General features: G+C 46.0%; 1 protein-coding gene across 2 annotated transcripts; it reads right to left on the minus strand.

Annotated features, from left to right (window-relative positions):
- Positions 1 to 667: 667 nt before the first annotated feature.
- LOC108493794 (protein LBH) lies at positions 668 to 22,512 on the minus strand. 2 transcript variants are annotated; one of them, XM_017807607.1, is made up of 5 exons: positions 22,381 to 22,512; positions 13,110 to 13,210; positions 8,988 to 9,078; positions 5,028 to 5,232; positions 668 to 3,911 (listed from the first exon to the last, which is right to left on the minus strand). In XM_017807607.1, the coding sequence occupies exons 3-5, from the start codon at positions 9,075 to 9,077 to the stop codon at positions 3,835 to 3,837; spliced, it is 372 nt and encodes a 123-aa protein (XP_017663096.1). In that variant the 5' UTR covers position 9,078; positions 13,110 to 13,210; positions 22,381 to 22,512; the 3' UTR covers positions 668 to 3,834. The 2 variants fall into 2 exon arrangements, with proteins under 2 accessions (XP_017663096.1, XP_017663097.1); XM_017807608.1 differs by lacking the exon at positions 22,381 to 22,512 and adding an exon at positions 22,309 to 22,327.
- Between the last annotated feature and the right edge of the window lie 492 nt (positions 22,513 to 23,004).

Below are 23,004 nucleotides of genomic sequence, written 5' to 3' on the forward strand. Positions count from 1 at the left end.
CCACAGGGGCAGAGAACTGGCTTTGACCCCAAGCTATGCATTTTTGCTATGCTGACTTACCCATCTCAGCGAGCAGCAGCAGCTTTTGAAGGGGTAAGTGAGATGCAGCCTCACCCTCCAGTTATCTGATCTTTTGCTTTTTGGTAACTTGACATTTGGGGAAAAAAATCAGTTGTTCAGCAGCAAGCTATCTCTGCCTCTCATCTTCTCTGCCACATGACCCTGCTCCCTTTGCACAGGGTATAGGTTTCCAGTAATGTGAGTTCCTGCTGGGCTCTACAATAGCCTTTCCAGAAAATGTTAAAAATGTGCATTGCATTAAAAGGTGAATGAAGATGAGCCAACTGGCTTGCTGCTAGCACAGCAAGGCAGGGTACCACCAGAGTGAGCAGGGCAGAGAGGAAATCCCAAAACAGAAGCAAGGGGTGTTGAGCTGCCTGGTCTAGGAAGGGCACAAAAGAAAGAGATGGTGATGGCAACTGCCATTGGTGTAAACCTGAATTTGTCTGTGTAGGAGCATGTGCTTGGAGGGCCTGGGTGAGTATTTACATGCCACAGGATGAAGGCAATCTTAGAGTGGGCTTTGTTCCCTGTACTGGTGGTAGGACACGCCCCACCACAAATAACCCTTTGCATTTTTAAACCAAGAAACTGTGGATACAACCTCTTCTTCCAATCGGTCCAGTATAGGCATTTAATAGGCTAAATGGTGTAATACATCTACAGGACATACATTAGTCAAGTATTATGTACAGGTGGCATTTTACAAAATTAGAAAGAACTGAAATAGAGCAAAATCCAACAATGTCTTACTCCATAAAACTTCCTTTCTGCACTACATGAAGTATTCTACAAGCCAGACTAGAAAAATATGACTGAATGTTTTTTTTTTCTTTTTAGTTTCTACAAAGCTTTTAATCCAGAAAAAAATACAAAACAACTATTGAGTTTATTAGAGAGACAACACTTGCACACAGACAAAGTAAGTGGACATTCATAGACCTGCAAGTTCAATAAATAGGGCTTGTTTGTATAAAACAATTTTCTCTCTATCTTGCTCTCCTGTTTTAGGGCCTCTGGCCCATGTTCAGAAAAATAAAAATGGGAGGAGGAGTTTGGCTTTGCATGGATGTTAAACTGAGGCCACACAGCTTTAGGAGAAAGCTTTAGTTTGAAGCAACCACTTCAGGTAAAATAATTCAGGGGAGAAGTGCAAAAGAGGGAAAAGGAAAGAGAGCAGTAATTAGGCTGGAAAAAGGAAATCTGGGATTTCTATATGGGTTATAGCTTTACATACACGGATGAAAAAAAGTAGTGCTGTTTGATGGTGTGCTTTCAGGGTGTATGTAGAATTTTGTTGTTTCTTTGGGAAACTTGTTTAGGGAAGTGCCATTGACCTCAGGTGGAAATAGGATAAGGGCCATCCAGAGCAGGAAGGGAGGGAGCGTCTGAAAGCAGATAGAGAGCACATAAAATTGAGGGAAGTGTTTCAAACAACTGTTTTTCCTTTTATAAAGCAAAAAGCAAATTAAGTGATACGTCTAACATCATTCCTCACGGAGCTGGGCAGATGCAGATTGGAAGGAAATCACAGAGCTAAAAATATGTCGTCACCGCTGTTGTTTTCTCCCCAGAGCTTTGTAAAACTTCTTGACATTCGATGCAAAAAGCAACATTTAAAGAACACCTCCCATCAGCCTGGCCACCTCACCAGCATGGCTCTTCTCCTGCCCATGGTGGGTCCGAGCTGGTGACCTCCCCTCACTGCTCCACTGCTACCCCAACATGTAGCTTGAGCTTGTTCTTGCTTCATTGGCTTTGTCAGAAAACTGTCACCAGTGAAGGGCGTGATAGCAGCCAGATTTAGGAGGTGTTCTTGAAACCTTCAGTTACTCTGGTGAAATTCAGTGCTCTGACCAGAATCCCACTCACCTGACAAAATAATTCTGTGACAGTGTACTCAAGAAAGTCTACATCAAGAAGGCAAAACAAATTGTTTTATAGGTTGAGAGAGCAAAGTTTAACTTAAGTATCACATTATACTGTACTACACTGCTTATAAAAAGGGTCCTAGATCCCAAACACCCCAAAGAATGAGCTATAGTTTTGTACATAAATTAATGTTGCTTTGAAGTAAAATAGTCTCTTCCCTTTGTATTAAACATTCATTGCACAGAATTCTTTGTGAGTAAATATATTAAATTTGGTTGCTAAGAAGTTATAAACTTATTAATACATCTGGCCAGTAAATTTTATTGACCATCACACAATTAAAAGTTGCCATTAGAGAAAATTATTACTGGAGAAAAGAAAGTACTTGGAAGTCAGCTTAGGAGTTAATGCTGGAAGGAATCCTGTTATTTCGTTCCATCTACAGCAAGCGGCTTCTTCTGGATGCAACATTAATTGGAAGTACAGACCCCATCCAGCCCTGCAGAGATGGAGAAAGCCAACCTCACAGCTTACGAGACACTCATCACCAACACAGTTAAGTCCCTCTGAGTACACACATTCTCTACCCCACCAGGGTTTTAAGCTGAGATAGATACTTCTCCTGGGACACTGGGAGGGAGTCTCTTGGAGGTTCCCGTGCAGAAAGGGGTTCACATCTGTCAAAATGACCCCCAAATTCCCAAGGAAAATCCACTGGAGGCCAGAGGTGTCCAGAGACAGCTTGTCCTACTGTGAGCTCTGGGCTCCAGGAGGTGACTATGCATCCAAAGCCAAGGAGGCTGTGAGGGCACCCCTTGGCACATGTGCTCCCGCCAGCAGTGCCACTGGGGCAGGAGGGAGGCAGGAGTTTGTCCCACCACCGCAGCTCTCCTCCACCCTCTCCTACTGCAGGTGGCTCAGGGGGAAACCTGAAGCCAGACAAAATGAAGGACAGGTTTGGGATGTGCTAGGGAGCTCCTACTACCTACCCCCTACTACTGCCCAGCTTGGGCCAGGGGAGGAACAGATGCATCTCTGCACTTGGGTTATACACCAAACATACCAGAGAAGAAATGTCACAACAATTTCTATTAACAAGGTGGGACAAAACCAGCCCTGGGGGGAGCAGGAACCATCTCATTGGCTTTAAGGGAGGGAAGTGCTCCCCACCTGGCCTGAAGCGTGCACGAACAGCACAATCCACCCAACCAAGCCCACCCCAGACAGCCCCACTCCACAAACACCAGCGACTAGCTCATCGTTTCATCAATGTACAGAGAGAAAGCGCTTCCAAAAGGCATCAGCCTTACTGAAAAGGCAGCTAAGGAAAGGCTGGTTCATCCAAATTTGCACAGGTTAGCCAAAGGGAGAGAACTGCTCTGGGCTGCCCTGGGGCAGCAGCCAGGAGGCAAACCTTGCCCTTGCGTCTCTATACAAAAGTTACAAAATCAACTGGTGACATTATATTACATCTATTGTCCATAATATCACAGTGCTAGTTTTAAATGGCTAAAAATAAAAGAAAGGTTTTAGATTTAAGACATCCTTCCTGCAGAAACGCAACACCTTTGTCCTGCTGTTGATATCTGAAAGCAGCCTTTCTTGAAAAAGGTAAAACCAATGCAATGCACTAATTGAAATGAGGAGCATCTTTTCCTTGACAGTCTCATATTTCCTAACACATCCCACTGCTTCCCAAGGGAAAATTAAACAAATAATATGAATCCCAGCCTGAAAATCAAAATGTTAAAAGAACAGTTCTAAAGCCCGGACGCTTCTTTAGGTACTAACTAAATAAAACCCTTGCAGATTTAAATACAGATTACTTTGACATGTCTTCAGAGTGTGTTAGCTTTCCAACAACGTTCACAATGAAGTTTCACTTCTGAGGCCATGGAGTTCCTATTCATGCTCTTCAGTTCTGCTTTCCAGGGTATCTGTACTGTCTTCCACTTCTTGAGCTGGGTGTGCTAAAGTATCTGCAAAGAAATGGCTCGTCAGTATTTATTTCCCCAGATAGGTCCAACCTTTGTTTGATTCCCTGCTCCACCCAGCAGTTGATCCATTAGGGTGTTTAAACCTGATACAAGCATTTTTCTCTGCTTGCAAACCAGTAGTTAAACCTGGAGTAGGGAATTCTGAGTGCATCACAGTCTGACTTTACAGAAAACTTGAGACCTCAGGTCAGATATTAGTGAGGTGAGGTGATCCCTATGGATAGCCACTGACACAGGAACACTACCTGCTGTCTGAAATCTGCTCAGACTGTCATAGTGAGTCTAACATCAATGCACAAAAACAACACAGAGGCCACAGTGTGCAACCTGGAGGTCAGAAATAGATTTGGTTCATATTTCTACCTGAGTGATCAAACTCTGTGGTTGTCACCACCCAGAAACGCCAACTGGAGTAGCAGGTGATTTTACACTTCAAGACCATTTGTCAACACCCCTTTGAAGGGAAGTGAAGGTGCATCTTGCACCCCATCTCCTGGATGCTGTGTCTGGGCGTTTGGGTGGCAAATGCTGGTACACTGAAATAGAAACCGGGTCACTTTTCAAGAGAAAAGGATAGCGGCTGAGATAAAAAAAAAAAAGGGAAACAAATAGATCAGATCAACACTGGAGCACTCCCTGTGCAAGTTACAGTCCAACAAACTCTTATATTTACCACTGACATATTTACAGTGACACTGCTAGTCATAGCTACGTGTCTATGAGCTCCTGCTGCACTAACACACTCCTGAGACATCACAATGCTTCGAAAATGTGCAGCTGTTAAACACTTTGCTTCTAGGATAGGAGACAGGGAGGTAGATACATGCTGTTGACCAGGATTTCTGTTTCTGAGCATGAACTGCTAACATGCAGTGAACTGTCTGTTGGCCATGAAAGTGGCTGAGGTGGATGAAAACACCATGTGCTTAAAAGCTACAAGGAAATTTTCAGTCCACAGGGCTCCTTCTCCAGTGCAGGTATTTCTGGACATCTTCAACTACCTGCAGTTCTTTGGTTCGCTGTTAACTTCAGTGCACGGCATGGTCTGAAACAGTTATTTTCCTATGGGGAAAAAGGATGAAAATTACTCATTCAGACCTTCCAGATCCATCTGCTGCTGCTGCTGCTGCTGGACACAGACTCTTTGGTCACCATGAAGACCCTTGTCCTCTGCTGATTTCAGGTCCTCAGGAGGCCAGCGCAGCTCCCCGCTCTCCACCTCCCCAGACTCGGTCGGCTCCACCACAATCGAAGGCAGTCTTTTAGACAGCTTGGGGTACTTCTCACGTGAGTCTGGGAAGGCCTGGGGAGACATTGGGAGACATCAAAGCCTTGCCCAGGGATGCATATTCAGAACAAGCAGAGTACATCCTTTCTGCATTTGACATGCACTCACATGTCCCTTAAAAAATCCTCTTCAAACTGGTGCAGGGAAACAGTCCTGCACAGGGAGGATTTCAAAAGCAGCTGAACCCAGATCCTTGCTGGACAAGCATGCATGCAGAGGGGCTATAGATCTCATCATACTCTCCCCTGTACATTCTGTCCCTTCCTGAGCAAAGAACACACTCTGCTTGTCAGTGTGTCGAGCAGACAATTGCCTTGTGTGATCCAACATGAGTAGTAAAAATGGAGACTTTGGAGACAAAATTTATTATGCTGCCAAACACTCATGTTTCAGTTCTGATGGGTTTTTAGGACACAGAAGTCATTGCTATAATGCTAATCTAAATGGCTGCTGCAGCCCTTCTGGCTGCTGTCCTTTCACTTTGATATGATATTCATGTTTTCTTGCAGTGACAGTTTATTAAGAAGCCACCATTCTGTAGGGCTATTTTCTGTAATGTGAAACACTATATTTTATGATGCATTAATGCAAAACAGGGAGCCCCAGAGATGATTTTTACACAGAGAATGGTGCCAGCTGTTTATTTTCATTTGTCACATTGAAGCTGCAGGTCAAACACTACACCGTGGTTAGAGCTTGAAGCTGAACTAGGTCTTTTTAGTGAAGGAGGTTGTAACACGTAAAAGTGCTTTCCTGTTTTCAACATCGTTGGATCACTTAAATCTCTCAGGGTACTTTGTTTTGAATTGGGTTTTTTTCTCGGTTTTTCTGAGAAAAATCATTCCAGCCCCTCCAGGACATTTCCGCAAGAAACTCTGTTGTTGCCTCACTGAAACCTTATCTCTTGGATTCTCAAACTTCTGTATACCTTAGCTAACAAGCTGCACATCTCTCAGTGCTAGTTGAGTTTTATTTTTATTTTATTTTATTTGTAACAGTAAAATCAAGATGCACGCAAGGAGATCGAACTAGCAGTTGAGAGCAAGAACAATCCCAGTTTAACTTCAGATGCTGCCACAGGTTTGCTGTGTGCTGGTGGGAGCCTCCCCACACACCTGCAACATATTCACCACTGAATCTGGGTCTCTGGTTGGACCAAACACTGCTGGTTATGTGAGCCAGTCTCAGCACAGCTCCCGCTATGAGCACAGGCAGAAACATGCAGATATTCCCTAACCACCACAAGAGTGGGCACATCCCCTAGGACACTGACAGGGATCTGGGGATGTCATAACCCACTGGAGGTGTTTGCTCCATGGTTTTTGAAACCTTCCTTCATCTCAGCAGCTGCACTCCCTAAGAGCCTGGGGTTTAGCTGTCCCACTTAGCACCAGAGCTGGCATGGGGAGGCAAGCCCTTGGGAAGGGCTGTGCTTCTAGGAAGAAGCAAGCACAGTTTTAATACTGTTGGGATGTCTGTATCTGACTTCTGGAGATGGGGAAGGACAACAAACCTTATCCTCACGCCCTCACTCCCCATGGTAGCACTGTGAGGATTCATGACTTTTTGCAAATCCAAACAAAGGTGAGAAATGTTGTGTATTACTGTTAGTGTTACAAAGTGAGATACAATTAGGAAGAAATTTCTTTTGTGAGAAAGCCCCTTCAGTACAACTAGACCAAGTGAATCACCAAAGGTAAACCTTTCTGATGCCTCCCTGAGCTGGACTCACAGGGTATAACTCATCCTGACCAAGCAATGCCACTCATACTGCCTATTAGAAAAGTTCCTCCCAACTTCCTATTACACAGCCTCCTCCTGACCTGTTTGTAATTTGAAAAGACATTTCCATGGCAGCTGTCTTGACTGGAAGGAATTTTTAATAAGTGTCTAATACAATCCTGCTATTTCCAAATATGAGACAGGATAAAATCTCCTTGGCCAGGACAGGACCAGAGACGCCCCTTGGGACTAGTGCACTGCTCCGCAGAACCACAGACCCCAGATCCCTGAGCCTCACAGCTCAGCTGGCAGAAAATAACCATAAAATTAGGGGCAAATTGCTGAATTTCCTCCCATGGCTGCACATGCAGGTGACAGTGACCTCTTTCCCTGCCTGCTGTGCAGCCTGTTCTGGTGGCAGAGGGCTGCATGACAGCCACCCCATCTCCAAGCCTGCTGGTAAACCCTGGATGGGAGATCCAATACAACAAAAATTCTGCTTTTTCATCTGCTTTCTGAAGCCTGAGGAAATGAAACAGAAAGATCTAAAAATGTGCTGAGAGCCGATTACTACGGCTGCAACAAAATTTAGGAAAGGCACCTGTACGGCCTCAGCCTGACTATTTTTGTTTGTGTCATCCTCATATGGTCTTTCCTCACACCAATCACATGTTTTTTTCCAGCAGAGCCCAGTATTTACCATGTCCCTCCAGGAATGAGTCAGGACTGGCAGGAAGCAGAGCTGCCTGTCGGGCCTCACTGTGTTTTTCTGCGGAAGCTGGAGTGTATGACGAGTGGGCAGGAGACTGCAGGAAAAGAAGGACTGGTCTCCTGGACAAAGTGCTTGGAAGTTGCTGGAAGAAGCCTGCTTTTCCCACTGAGTCACTGACTTTGCACTACATCTCATTTCTATTTGATTTTTTTTGCCTTAGGTGGCCACCACTAAAGTGTGGATGGTAGCACCTTCTTCCAGAGGTGAAAGGTAAAGGGAGCTGGGGGAAAAACTCTGGAGCATATGATCAGAGACACCATAGAACAGCCCTGAACACATAGGTGGAGGCAGGGCTGGGACAGTTTGGGCAGCATACAGTAACACAACAGTGAAAACCTGGAACTCAGTGAAAATGTGCTCCTTAAGTGAGCAGCATTTATCCTGTGCAGTTGCTGAGGCATGGGAAAGCCTTTGGTACGCTCTTTAATTGCACAAAGGCTTTCATTACATGCACAAGTGATCCAAGCAGAATTTGCAAAATTTCAGCTCTGACTTCCTTGGCTTTCAAATCCTTGATTTCCACCTGGAATAGGCTGCTCCTAGAGTAGTTTTCTGAGTCCGCTTTCAATGTTACACCTTGTGTAGAGGAGCAACTCAGGTCCAACCAGAACACATTTAGGTGGTTTGTCCCTGATAGTGGCACAGAATCATGAGCACAACCACAAAGAGCAAACTGGGACATGGGAGCTGTCACAAAAGGGGCTTGGGACATCGTGATCCACCCTGCTGGATTGAGCACCGCGGGCAGGTACACGAGTGGGTGTCTGAGACCACCTGGGGACAGAAAATGCTCTTGTACCTGCCAGCAAATGGCCCTGACCAGTGCTGCTGCTATGATGCCACAGCCATTTATGTGAATTACACCATCATTTCAAATGGTCTCTGTCCTAAAAAGGGAGCTCCCTCTGAGCCTGAGGAAACTCAGCTTATTACAAGGATGCTGTATAAAAGCTGGCTGTGGCACAGTACTGGCTGGATGTCTTCATTGCACAACAGTTGCTCAGATCCAAACTCTTGGTGACAAACAGCCGCTTTTCCTGCATCCCTGCAGGATCCAGGCATCGCTGTCACTGTGCCCTGCAGACCTGACAAAACACTCTTGCCAAACTTCTACCTTTTAATAATAAAACCTAAGTGGGATCAAACATGTATTTCAGGGCTTGTTTTTCCGGCAGCTGTTCTTTACGATTCAACATCTACCTCTATGACAGTTATTGGTTGCATTAAATTGGTTTTGATAAGCAACTCGGATACTTTCCAGTTCTGCTAAAGTTACCTGGCTTGAAGGGCCTCCTTCTTCCTCAGGAGTCTGGCTGAGTGCGAATTCCTCCATCACTGGTTCTCGTGTGTTCATCACCTCTGTCATGCTGTGAATATTAAAATGGAATGGGAATACTCAGCTCATGTACCATGGGATAGCAGAGAAGACCCCAACAGAGCCCCAGAGTCAACAGCTGGAAAGTAGGAGTCCTCCAATTTTATTAGTACCCAGTTTATTACTGATAGATGAGCTCAGAAATTGCATCTGTTGACAAAAAAAACTTACTGGTGGAAATATCAGCCTTGAATTAAATTCTTATTCTGATTCTTCATAATGTCTTCAATATTTGCTCTTCCCAGATGTCTATTCCATTTAGTCATGAGCCAGCACTTCTTTTTAAACTGTTAATTCCAGACAAACCAGCTGTATTGGTGTCTAAGGACCAGATTTTCAATAGTCTTTACTCGCCTGAGTGTTCAGAGAGGTGTTGAGTGGGATTTTCAAATGCATCAAGGAATGTTTGGCACCTAAATCTCATTTAAATCAGGGACTTAGGAACCGAAGCTGCTTATGTGCTTACTAGGCATTCCCCTGTGCCATTTGGCACCCAAGGCACTACAGTGCTGGCCCTTGAGCTTGCCTTGTTCTGCTGGGCCTTGCAGCACTCCAGAGCAGAGGGACAAGAACTGGCTGCAGCCCTTGCTGCAGGGAGCTCAGCCCAGCCCGTGCATGGGTAGCTGCACATCTCTATGGCATTAAGATTTTCCTCACATTGCAATTTATAGCTACAGCATTCTACCGGAAAATTTGAGGATGCCTGAGAACTCCAGAGTGCATATTAAGTGCGTAGGAGCAAACAGAGCCTGACCCACTCTGACCTAGAGACTGAAAGGGCCACGTTCATTTTAAATGTGAATATATCAGCCCTGGATAGATTTGGCACCGGGCTTTCACTCTCTTTAGTTGGCATTCATCAGGTAGAGCAGTTAGTGGCTGCTGGAGCCTCCTGCGGCACGCAGAATGTAGGCATCATCAATTACACCGCCCTGCCACCTGCCACAGCAAACACCCCTTTAGGCACGACTAAATGCTGCCATTAATTCTGGTCCCGCTTCACACACAAAAGCCTTCTTTGTAAAGGCTGCTCATACTGAGAAATGCCAACTACAACATCTTAAGGATAACTTGTTTCAGGCTTACATTACCAATTATTCCACAAAACTAAATTTTACAATATCTGCAATTACTACAAAACCCTTCACAATGACTTTAATTAGCTGTAGCACGGAGCAGCATGATAGCACAAAGACTTTAACTCCCACTGCATCGTATTTAAAAAAGAGCACGGCAGACCCAGAAGACACTTAAGCTCAGCTGTGGACCAGGACTCAAGCCCTTAGGCACCCATCAGCTTAGGGAAAAGCCCTGAAGAGACAGCCTGGGACCCAACCAACACTGAATTAATCCACACACTTCCTGGTACACAGACATGCACACAACAGGAGAGCAGAACCCGGCTCTGAAACTTCACAAAAGGCTGAACCAAACCCTGGTCTGGGCACCCCCCAGCTTACGCAGCCTGAATTTTCCCACAACCATGGCACAGTAGAAGAGGGACAGATTCTGCCTGCTAGGAAGAGAATTTTGACTCCTTGCCCTTGCTTGGACCTGTACCACTCCCCAAGGACACCACAAACCACCTAATCAGTAAAATACATAGATTTTTCTGGACACATGCTTTTATTCTTGAAGCATCCAACAGGCCATACCACTGGGCACCTGTGAAAAATAGCACTGAGGGAACGGTGATCTGAAATGGGTGACCCCTTCCCAGGGTGGTGACTGTGGGGCCAGCTGTGCCAGCTGTTCTTGCCACACAGGACAGCTCTTAAAGGAATAGAGATGTGCCCTTGAACTAAAAAGAAAGTAGCACTCCCTCCGATACCTCCTGCCTCTGATCACCCCTGGTGCTCATGCCGTTCTTGCCTTTTTTTTTTCATTCTGGTCCTGGTCTCTTCCTTGGTCCCAGAGGGATCCTTTTGCATCCCTCCTGACACCCCTCCAGCGCTGCCTCTGCGAATGACCTCACTAGGCAATAGCAGGACTCTGCTCTCCCAGCCTAACTCTTTAGGAAGAGTTGGTTTGGGGGGCTTTCACACCATGTGTTGACAGACCCAGTCATGAGCCTGGAGGAGCACTGGGCCCATCACTCTGACCATGTCCAAGATGCACACCTTTCTTTTGGCATCCTTTTTGGGGTTCAGTGCCCCATTACCAGCTGTCCTGGATTGCAGGGAAAGGGAAATGAGAAAGTGTGTGTCTAGATGGAAATAATCCTGGAGCCTTTGTGTGGGGTTGGTATTTATGAAGTGTGGGTCTTGGCAACAACAGATAAGACATGTCCCACTGTTGTGTGTCCCAAGGGTTGGTCTCTGCTAGCCAGCAGCAGACTCCAGCAGTCAGTCGTAGCTGGCTGGTTTATTTTAGCAGCCTTTCAATGCATAGCAAGGGTTTACAATATTTTTCTGTCCTTGTTCCGTAGGACATTAGAGATATACATCCACACATGCACTGTCAAATGTGTCATATGAGCTCAAAGATGTTGTTAAGACCTCACAAATTTCTATTATTGAGCAATAACAGGCTCCGTGCTTCCCTAAGACCACATTATACCCTGCAGATTATTTCTAAATGACAAAGACAAACGATTCGGGCTAGAAAAATGGTATAGTCCTGCCAGTGTTACAGCAGATGCCTCAGTGAATCAGCTCCCAAGCTGTTGAAGCCCAGGCCATTTCACAAAATCTGTGCAACTTAAGGCTTTGATTGAATAGGATGGCAGAAGTGATTGTACTTGATGTGTTTCAGAAAAGAACATGAGGCCATGCAATTGGCAAAATAATTAGGCTTTAACTGGAATAGATTAATTGTTCCCAGTCTCCACTTAGAAACACTAAAGGAATGCAGAAGAATCTATATGGGCTGTGAAAACAGTGATGCTTCTAACAAACCTAACTAGGTGTTTAACATTAAAAATAACTAATGCAAAATAATTGTGAATGCCACTGCAAATCTTTCACCTGAAACTTCAAAATCATTTGTAGAACATCACTGAACTGTTTATAAACCCACATAATCTGAAAAAAAGGGGCTTGGTGCTGCTGCTTAGGGCTTTTTAAACTGTCGTAAGGTTCATGTGCAGAATTTTTTACTTTTCAGCCAGTGTTGATGGAAAAATATTAAGCTGCTTTTAGTGCTGCTTTTATGTTAAATGTACTAACATACAACAGAAAAGTGGGTGATACAAACAATTATAATAACTACAGCTCTTAAATTCGGTCTTGCATTCATTTTATGTATGATAGATGCTGGTATCACCAATGACATACAGTAGCCATAGTGATGCAAAACAAGGCAATAAATAGCATTTACAAACAAAGAATAAATTCTGTTCTGGCAGATGAGTCATCTACTCTGAACCTTAAAATTCTTGTGGCAGTGAATTAAGAGATACATTACTTCCCCTAGGTTAAATTAAGCACAAATATACCAATCAGGAGGAAAAAAAAGCAAAATCTCTTCTTGCATTTCTGTGAGAAAACTACATTTAGAGAAGACTATCTTAAATGCAAGTGCTACAGTTGCAGACCCACATTATGCTGATCTTTTTCCAGAGGCATGGAGGAAATGCAGAGCTCACTTTCTGCTGCTTGTGATGGCACTAACAAGGTCAGTAACATACAGAGCAATATACAGGCTGACAAGTGCCAAATCACCTCCCATGAGAAAGTGCTCATTTTTATTTTAGGTTTTGAACAGAGGGCAAAACTGACCTGTGAAATTCCTGGGGGCAAAGAAGTATTTGAATGAAAACCAGCTTCAGGACTCAAAAAAGTGCAGCACTTATGGGGCTATGGAAAATAGGCAGGTTGTGTGATGCAAGCAAGGATTTCCTTAAGGAGATGGGAACTAATACATTTTATGGGACAAGCTAAGCCATGATTTGGAAGAGCTGTTACCCAAAGCAAGAGTCAGTTCTTGACATGCGCCAAACTGAGGCCTGATCGTGGTCAGAGCACGAGGCTCTGTAGAGGATAAATGGCAAGTAGAGAGCAATGACAGAAGAGAGCACGTTACCTTCAATCACATCAACGGATGTCGCCTCCAAAAACTGTCCTTGCTGCAGGCGCTTGCGTCGCTGATGAAGTGTCCTGCAAACTGTCAAATCCTAAAAGTGCCTGAAAGAGACAAACACAACAGAGTCAGAGCTTGTGACCAAAGGGACAACGCTGGCAGGGACTGGTGTGAAAGAGTACTACCAAGAGCTTGCTGCAGAAACTCCTGCTGTCAAGGTCTGTATCATTTTCTATGCAAGATGGGATTTGATCTCACTAAGGACAAAGCTCAGAGAGCATCTTGCGAATTACTGAGTCAATTAATGTTCCAAACCCATTCAAAGCTCTTAGCTGAAATAGCTCGCAACCTGACTCTTTTTGTGATGCTAAACCTTATTCCTTAGAGTGAGTTACACAAAAACTGCTGAAACTGGGACACTCTGAAATTCTCCCATACAGAAATTTTAATGATAGCTGGAAAATTGGAAAATAAAAATGTATCCCCATATCTGGCAGGATCAGTTTGTTTAGTGAGACACAGTTCAAAACATCAAAGAATGAGCCTCCTGCTCAAGAAGCTACTGGTCAAGACACAAAGAAGACAACATATGCTGAAAGAAGGATACGTTAAGATTACATTACTGCATGGTTCTTTCAGAAGTCACAGGAGAACTGATTTTTTCAAAGGTCTACTCCAATTTGAAGGTAATACTTTGACTGGTATCAGGACAGGGAGCCTGCTGAGCAGAGGTGAGGATCCCACCATTTCAAACTGTGAGTCACTGATTTCTGATGACTTCTCTGTCAGAAAGCCTTAGCTGAAAAGCTTGAGGAGTTACAGTGCTGAAATATAGTCAGTATCTTGGCCAGAGATGATTTTCTGAGAAATTTGTTTAGCCCTACAGCTTTCCAAATATATATTCATGCCAGCCACAGCTATTTCCTTGGATGGGAAAAAGGTGTTTTCAGTGAAGTGAATGGCACTAGTGTATATATTTTATATCCTCCAGTGGTTTGGATTCCAGCCCAAATGATTAAACAAATCTACCTGCTCTGGAAGCCTACCAAGATTTATAACACTGGATTAACTGCACACTGACTTTATTCAAAAACAGTGAGAGACGAAAAATTGTGCATAGCATTCTGGAGTTTCTTCTCATGCCACAGGCCATGGTTATTGCAAATTAGGGAAGCAGGAAATCACTTCTCCATCCCCAGGATTAAATTCAGAAGGTTTAATTCTTGTCTGGCAATTTTCCTTTCTAACCAACGACCAAACCAACTTCAGAGAGGCTAATGTTTTGTCCCTTAAAAATTCATGACTGCATTCAATGCTTGTCTCTTATGAAAATGAGAGAGCATCCGATACCATGTTTTCCAATACTCTGGGAAGAAGATTTTTATCCCACTACCCATTACAAAATCTCTGTTTTTAAACCTACAAAAATTCCGCATGAACTTGTCTACCTTCAGTGTCTCCTTCAGAAAAGACTGAATGTAATAAGAACAATTATTACACTGAGTCACCTGTAAATGAGAGACAAAAGGGTGTAAGAGATTATAAACCAGGCACCACATGGTCACTGGTTGGAATCCAGGCCAGGTCACTTGTTATTTAGAGATATCTTCAGATGCCTGGTTAGTAGCATATAAGGATCCATGCAGTACTGGATGAACTAAACCCACATCCGTTGCTTTCCAGTCTCAGCAAAGGACTTCTGGATTGAATTGACCCAAGCCCAATCCCCTCTCCAGTGTTTTGGGCAACTCTCTCCTATGGTGCATGCCATGGTGGAGAGGGGACGTCAGCCCCTGGTGCTCAGCACTTGAAAGCTGTAATAAAAAGAAAATCAATTCAGGACTGCAGCATGAAAGAAGTCCCTTATTCCAGCCCCACAGCCATATTTAAAAATAGAAAACCTTCTTCACAGTCAAGATTGTTGTAGAGTTCATTGTTTCCAGTGTATAGAACTACCAGAATGCACTTAATCTCTGAAAATACTCACTTTACCTACCTAATAGATGTGATTACCTTCTTTGGCTGACACTAGAGGAAACATAAACTAATACCCTTCCTCCTGTGATACTGCTTAATCTTTTAAAAACAAGGCACAGCTACTGAGACCATGTAACAAATTTTACTGTAATGGAAACAGTCTAGAAATTACTCAAGTAAAGCCTTTTTCTGCTTATCTCTTCTTGTCCCTTCCCACTTTTACGCACCTTTGCCTTCCAGCCTGTAGCCCACTTGCTCAATGCACCCTCTCCCAACCTACCTATCTTCTGCCACCAAAATAACTTGCCCTCCTTTGCCTCAGCTTGAGAACCACCTTCTTCTCTGGCTCCAGGAGTACCAACACAGCTGTGCTGCCATTAACAGTGATCAAGTCAAGTCTCAGAGACCAGTGACACTGCCTGGCCACCCCTACTCTGGGCTTGCAGAGCCCTGCTATACCTCCCAGCAAAGAACAGTTGATTTAGGGACTACTCCAATGAGTTAGTCATGTCTTGCCTTTTTAGGAGTCGTAGCACCAAGCAAGGTAATCATAAGGCAACTGTTTTCATCAGTGAGACCAATCAACATTTCAGTGGTGAACCCTTTGCCCAGACCAAGGGCCCTCAGCCCATACAAAGGGATGGATTTCCACATGTGCTGCTTGCCATGGGTCACAAACCCAGGCCCAGAAAGGTGCTCTCTGGGTTTCTCTCCCGCTTTGGAAAGCATCTGGAACACATCGCACCTTTGGAGCTTCTACATCCCAAGGACACAATCTGTCCCAGCAGCGTGGTTCCACAATGCACAGGAGAACAACTGGCACGAGAAGCAGAAGCAGGATGTTGGGCAGCAGTTCTGGCCAGCCAGGGTGTGTGGAAAGCCCAGCCCTGCTCTCTCTCCTCAGATATGCCTGGCCTTGCCATGCAGGGAGAGGACTCTACCATGCACAGCAGAAGAGGTCCCTTTCTGGGATAAATCCACTGTGAATTGCAAAGTAGATGTTTTCAAGGCAAGCATGCTTCACTGGGCAAAACAGAAATAGGAACTGGCCACAGGTTGCAATCCTGGAAGCCCACAGGTTGTCCACTTGATAAAGGAGCACTTTTCAGAGGCTCTGAGCCCCAAACCCTTCCCCACCTGGCAGCAGCACCTCCCAAATCAGGGCATTTCTACCTAGAGATTCCTCCTACTCTGCAAGCATCACATCTCCCTGAGGTGCCCCAGTGTTGGAACAATTGGGTGGCAGAGAGAGACCTGACCTCAGGGTGCCAGCGCTGGTGCTAGATTAGCAGGGACTGCAGGCTGGCCTCTTCCTCTCCTGGGCTTACCAAATCAATCATTCCCCCACTAAGCAGTCATGGAAATATTATGATAACATCCAAACAATACCACATTGAAGGTGCACCTTCTAAAAAGTAAGTGTAGATAGGAGGCAGAAATTGGCCTTGAACCACTGCTCCACTTGCAAATCTATCATTTTCCTGGCACGTCAGAAATGGGAGCCGTCCCCTCCTTATTTCAATGGGACAATCCCAAGGGCTTTACCAGCCCTGTACTTAAATTGTGCTGGATAGACGCCCCCCATGTGGCTCTGCTGGCTCAGCCTCATGCACAGGAGCACCACAAAGACGGAGCTCCGGGTGCTCGCCCGCGCAATCACAGCGCACACATGGCTCCCACTGATTCCAGATAGCGCCTCAAACAAACCGGGAGTTCAGCCTTGGGCATCCGGGCCCCCCCTCGTCTCACCCCGCCACAGCCTCTGGATAAATGCAAATTTTCTTTCATTCAAGGAGTCGAGCCTTTGTATGTGCTACAAAAAGAAACCCCTGCTATTGATTACCAGGAAAATTGGGGCAGGGCGTGCACAAGAACGGCGTTAGGCAGGAGGAGCAATGGTCTACTGCTTGCGTTCGGCAGAGTGGAAAATTTTGATGGGTCACAGTAAACCCTGCTCTGCAAGTCCCAGTAAACAAACAGGCCCAAGGAGGTTTTGCCACCCAGAAGAAGAAAGGGTTCCTTATTTGGGCCACTCTGCTGCAGTCAATCAGGCTGTCAGTTCAGCCGGGGTGGATGAGTGGGAGATCTAGGGCAGAGCTACAGTTGTTGTGGTGGATGAAGCCATGAAGGGTTCACGTCCATGCAAGGAAACATCAGCTGGCATTTTCTAAGGCCAGGTACTTCTGTGGATCCAACTCTTCTATGTCTCAGTCTTCTGCTAGTGTCCTAGGAGGACAGAACTCTGGTTTAGACCCTTACAGGCGGCCTGGATCATCCACAGGTAGGACCATGCCCAGTACCTCTGGATGGGACAACAGCTCCAGCATCTTGGCACAACCCAAAACAAGCACTTACCTCAGTGACACTCCACAGCCTCCAGTTTCTGTGACTGCTACTGAGCTCAGCTTTTGGACACTGTGGATAGGAACTTGGACAGGGCCTTTGTTTCTCCTGGTTGCACATTTTTAATGGATGCACTTTATGAAGTGTCGTGGATTCCATGGGACCAGCAAAATGTAAATCACCCCATGGACCACAGAAGATAAATGTATGAACTCCTATTTAAACCTCCCACTTCTTTTTGGATGCAAATCTCTTTCCTAAGCAACTGAGAAAAGTGCGATATGTGTCAGAGTCTGGAGATTAGAGATCTGTTCTGTTCCCTCCTTTCAGAAGCTCTTGTCTTTGGCCACCCACGCAGTACTTGAGTTCTGCTCTCCACAGGCCAAAGCTGCCTTCCTCTCCTCGGCAGCGTGTGCTCCGCAGAAGATGTCGATCTCTCTCAGGAAGCAGTGAGATGAAATGACTCTCAAAGTGGAGAAGCAGGCATTTCATCATGAGACACAGCACGTAGTTTGGGAGAGTGAAAAGGGGTAGGAGGCTGCTATTTCCAGACCGTGCTGCCTCTCACTGCTAACTTCGTGGCAAGCTGCAGTTTTTACTGTTCCTGCTCCAAAGAAGTTACTGGGGTAAATATCACCCTGGGGAATTTCTCAAACACTCATCTGTGGACTACCAACAGTACAAAACACAGGCTTTCAAAGGGCCAGTACTGGTAGATGACTCTAACTCAGCCTCCTCGACTCCTGGTGTTGCACAGTGAGGCATTAGGGAGCCACTGTTCTTCGTATGTCCTCAGCTCTTGTAGCGCCATGACTACACACAAACCTCAATTTCCAGTTTGCTGTAGTTGTCCAAGTTTCTACCGGCCCTCTTGGCAAAAAGCAGCTAAAAACTTGATTTGTAAATGGTCAGAGAAGAATTAAAAGGAACTAAAATGTGTCTGTGTTCAGCTATCACAATTTTTAAAGCAATCTCATGATTTGGGAGATGATTCAACTCAAAGCTTTCTCAAATGATGTTTGCAATGCTGCTTGCTACGGGTGCTGCCTTGGTGGATTCTTCTTTTTTTTCTTTTCTTTTTTCTTGCCTGCTTTAAAGAGGCTCATTTATTTCAGCTCTTTGATCTCAGCACTAAACTACCTGGGCTTCCTCATGGAAGATGCCACAAGGGATAGGTACGGCAGGGGAGAAGAGGGGGGGCAGCCAGCCAGGATGCTCGGAGATAGGGAAGGGGAGCAGACAGCCAGGAAGAATGTGTAGAGCAGCGGAGGGAGGAAGAAGCAGAGCAGATGGGAAGAATGACTAAGCCAGCTCCTCTGAATGCTGGTAGACCTCGATATCGTGGAAATCTCCATAGAGCCTTCATGGAACCATGTGCCAAGAGAAAGTTTGGATTTATTTTTCTAACATCAGATTCAGCAGCTAATTGATGTGAGAGGACCTCATTAAGAAAACAGCCCCATCAAAACTAGAGATAAGCCTCAACAAGTTGTTAAATGTTTTTAGACGTATCTCTTCTGGTACTTGCTGTGCAAATACTCTCTCATCTGAGAACCTGCTTTTGGTATTGGAAATGCCTGCGCCGAGCAGAGCGATTCTGAGCTCTGCTCACACAGTGAACCTTGTGTTGGCTTTAATTTCTCAAAACAATCGTACAAAGCCAGCACCTTACATGTTACTCTACCATCCCTTCTTACTCAGAGCAATCATTACTAAAGGGTCTCAGAAAGAAATGGTTTTGTTTCTGAGATCTTCTCTGAAAGATGTCATTTCTCTCATCCCTCATATTTCACACCACAATTGTCCCTCACCTTGCAGCACCCATGGGAACTGGTGGCAGATGAAAACTGGTTTCCTGTGCTTCTTTCTACTATTCCCTAGGTATGTCTGGATAGTCCTGAATTCATGCCACAGTCCCATGAGCAGATGAGAGGGGAAAAAACATCTCAGAGCATCAACACAGAGTACTTGATTCTTAGATTGAAATGTCATGGGAAATGGATTGTGAAATGTCCAATGTCTTTCCAGCACTGTGAAAGAATACTCTAAGTAGTCTATCACTGGGCTCATTTCTAGGTAAAGGAGTAGGATAAGAGGTTAAGTGCAGTCAGATAGAACAGCATTAACTTAAAAGATAAATTAATTCTCTCCTTATAACTCCGTGGAAATTAGAATACGGTGTTATCAGTGCTGTAACATGATACAATATCAAGCATTTCTAGAGAAGTTAGAAAAGCAAATGAAGTAAAAGTGTTAAGATTAAAAAAAAACAACAAAACAAGCAAACAAGAACCTACCAGACACTCCTAAGAGAACAAAGACAATGAAGTGACTATTAATATTTCCTCTTGGCAATTAACAGCACAACCGCAGGTGTCATGATATCACAACCTAACACCAAATATGCAGCTGTTTTTTCTCCAGGAATTAAAACTCTGACACCCAAATTGAATTTCCAAGCATGGGAAGTTGCCCCAGCCCAAGGTGGAAGATAGGAGAACACTGTGTCCTATCACAGTAGGAATGGGCAAGATGGAGGATGAGGACAACACACAGCTAAAAATAAAGGAATTATTAAAAAAATTAAAATTCAGGGGTTTTTTTAATGAGTCATTAACACTGAAAGCAGATAAGCATTAACAAGGCTACGAGTCTTCCTGCCAACCAATTAACATTCACCTTCTGGATCTAGAGGTTTCCTAAATATTTGCACAGAGGCAGTTTATGAATGTGCATGTCAGAGACAGAACTCAGCTGAAAATTCAGGTCACATCTTACACAAGTTGCAGTGGTCTCAGCAAAGAAGATGGACTTGGACTATTTTCTCCCAGTCCCATGGGGATACGGGCACTACGAGGTGAAACGCTGTGGGACCAATCAATGAATCCTGATGAGAAAAGAGGACTGTCCTGCTGGACCACAGCTTCTTCCAGCACTGGTATGTGCTTTGCAGAGGACATGCTCTCTTCAAATCATGAAGGAGAGGTGGTCCCAGCCCCTGTGGACTTGCAATCAAAGAGGGAGAAAGGCTGAAATGAGATTTTAAGGACCTGTTGGTATCAATCAGTCTACTTCATTGTACCTGAACATTATTGGCTGGCAGCTCTCCTGGGGTTTGCAACAAAGCCTTCCCTTGAAGACTGAAAATGCAGGAAATTGATTATTTTACAGAATTTTCCAGAAAAAGTACACATCTGAGGAGCAAAGGGATGGGCTATTGCTGAGGCAGATGCTAGTTTCCTTGAAGGCAGAGCTCTTCCTGCCTTGCATGACATGGGATCTGTCCCAGATCAAGACTTCTCTGACAGACCTCTCCGACACAGAAGTGGTTAAACGGGCTCAAACACAGGGACGTAATTTCAGAAATGAGAAAGAAGGAACAATTTCAGCCTGTGACACGGTGGTGTTGGTACCTGATCTATGGAAAAGCCTGTTGCTTAATACAAAGAGATCATTGTGAGAAGGGAGGGAAAGTAGTGACTAAATTTGCACATTCATTTCTTCTGCTAAAGTAACGTACCAAAGACGTTGGAGGAAATTCCACCTGATTGACAAATTGTCAAGCTAGATCTAGAAAGCAAGGAAACTGGGTCAAGTCATTCCCTGTTTGCTTGTTTTCTCCCTGTAATCATAATGTTGACTCTGAAAACATGTTTTTTAAATGGAATATTAATTATCGAAATCCCGAGCTGTGAGCTGGATCCTTTTCTGGGCACAAAATTTGTTGCTCATTAAAACTAAGAGATGGAAAACACTGGCTTGAGCCTGGTTGTGTGTAGGCAGATTTCCCTGTTTCACCTTCCTTTACAGGCTACTCATAAGGAGGCATTGTGCAGCAAGCCAGGCTACAGGGCAGGTGTGAACACCAGCTCTGGGTTCTTCAGTAAGATGTGAACCTATAGCCAGGAGGGCTTCCATTGCTGTATTGACTGTAGAACTGCAGTAAGGATCTCAGTCAGGAAAAGACTAATGGAAACAAATTTCTCTCTGTGTATTGCTTATTGTGGCTGGAGGGGTTAATGCTACATCCAGGCTAACCCAACTCCCCTCCACGACTGTAGCCATATTCAGAGATCTACAAACGCGGCTCTGTCCCAGATGAAAAGAAAATTTTTGTGGTATGTTCATTTGGCATCTGGAAAATACTCACACCCCTTGCTCAGAGTGAAACATAGTCCTCATTTACAGAGCAAAGTAGGTTCTTTCATTCTCTAAAAGTAGTCCGATGTGTGGTATTTGCTACCTGATGAGAAATGCTGGATTTCAGTTTTCAGTTCAGCTCGGCTGCAAGCAAAAGCATCATTGTCTTAAACTTGCGCTTTGTTAGGCGCTTCCTCGCCTCAAAAGTTGCCTTGGAAAAAAAACCCGACATAAACGAATAGATGAGGCGATCGCAGCCCACAAACCAACAACTCCCTCAGCGCTGCGCTCATTCATCAGGATTCCTTCACGCAGCCCTTTCGGTTGAGTGATGATGATTTTTTTTAACGAGAACCCTTTTTTTTTTTTTCAGTGAATTCTCTTTAACACCCTTTGCTCGAAAAAAAACCCCAAGCATCCGGAGAAACAAGCCGCGGCAGAGGCGCGCGCGTTCTCCCTCTCCTTCCCCCGTAACTCCCCGCAGCCGGGTGTGGGACTGACACCCTTCTCCCCGCTCCAAGCTCCCGCTCCAGGCTGCCGATCCGACCCGACACGACACGACACGACACGACACAACCCGCACCGCACGGACCCGCAGCGGGACGGCGCTCCGGGGGCTCCCGTGCCCCGCCGCCGCCCCGCACCGCACGGACCGGACCCGCACCGACCCGACCCATCGCCCCAGCGCCCGGCTCCGCCACGGGCGGCCCGGCCCCCGCGGGGCTGCGAGCGGGGCACTCACAGGTGGCAGCTCTCCCTCTCTCCGCACCCCTCCGATCCCGGCGGAGACCCCCCGCCCCGCGTCCCGGCTCACCGGCGGGGCAGGCGAGGCGAGGCGGCAGCCGCCCGCCGCCCATGCACGGCGGCAGAGGGGAGCCGGCAGCTCCGTCAGCGCGTCCGCATCCTCCCGGGCCGGGCGCTGGCACCGCCGCCGCGGCACCTCCCCGCCCGCAGACCGGCCCCGCCGCCGCCAGCGCGGGGAAACCACTCCCCCGGCAGCGCCGGCGGGGCGGTGCAGCCACGGCCCCCGGCTCGGCTTGGCTCGGCTCGGCTCGGCTCGGCCGCCCGGCGGGGAGGGGGCGCCGGAGGCCCCGCGGTCCCCGCACTTTCTGCGGACACGCGTGGAACCGCACGGCTCACCCAGCCCCGACCCCCGCGCGGTGCCCGCTCCGCACAGCGCGGGACAGAGGTCCCGCAGGGGGTCACTCTCCGGAGCAGTTCCCCCTCCCCCTGTTCTTTGCTCACGGGCGTGGGGATGACGCGGGGCTCCCGAGCTGTCCGTGCAGCAGCCCCTGCTGAGAAAACGTCGAATTCAGGAGGCGCAAACTTTTTTGTGGTTCTTTTTGGAGGGGTTCATTTTTTGCGGTGGGGCAGGTGCTCCACCCTGGGGTCAGTTTCCCAGCTGCATCCCCTGCCCGCGGCAGGGACACGCTCTGCC

The sequence above is a fragment of the Lepidothrix coronata genome, unplaced genomic scaffold (assembly GCF_001604755.1).
Source record: "Lepidothrix coronata isolate B3197 unplaced genomic scaffold, Lepidothrix_coronata-1.0 Scaffold19, whole genome shotgun sequence".
Taxonomy (NCBI): domain Eukaryota; kingdom Metazoa; phylum Chordata; class Aves; order Passeriformes; family Pipridae; genus Lepidothrix; species Lepidothrix coronata.

Bases quoted from the DNA above. Each gene is read 5' to 3' on its own strand.
- LOC108493794 (XM_017807607.1), bottom strand. From the start codon at position 9,077: ATGACAGAGGTGATGAACACACGAGAACCAGTGATGGAGGAATTCGCA. The intron at 5,233-8,987 runs GTAACTTTAGCA...ATGTCTCCCCAG, and splicing joins AAGGAGGCCCTTCAAGCCAG to GCCTTCCCAGACTCACGTGA. The intron at 3,912-5,027 runs GTCTGAATGAGT...ATTTCTTTGCAG, and splicing joins GCAGCAGATGGATCTGGAAG to ATACTTTAGCACACCCAGCT.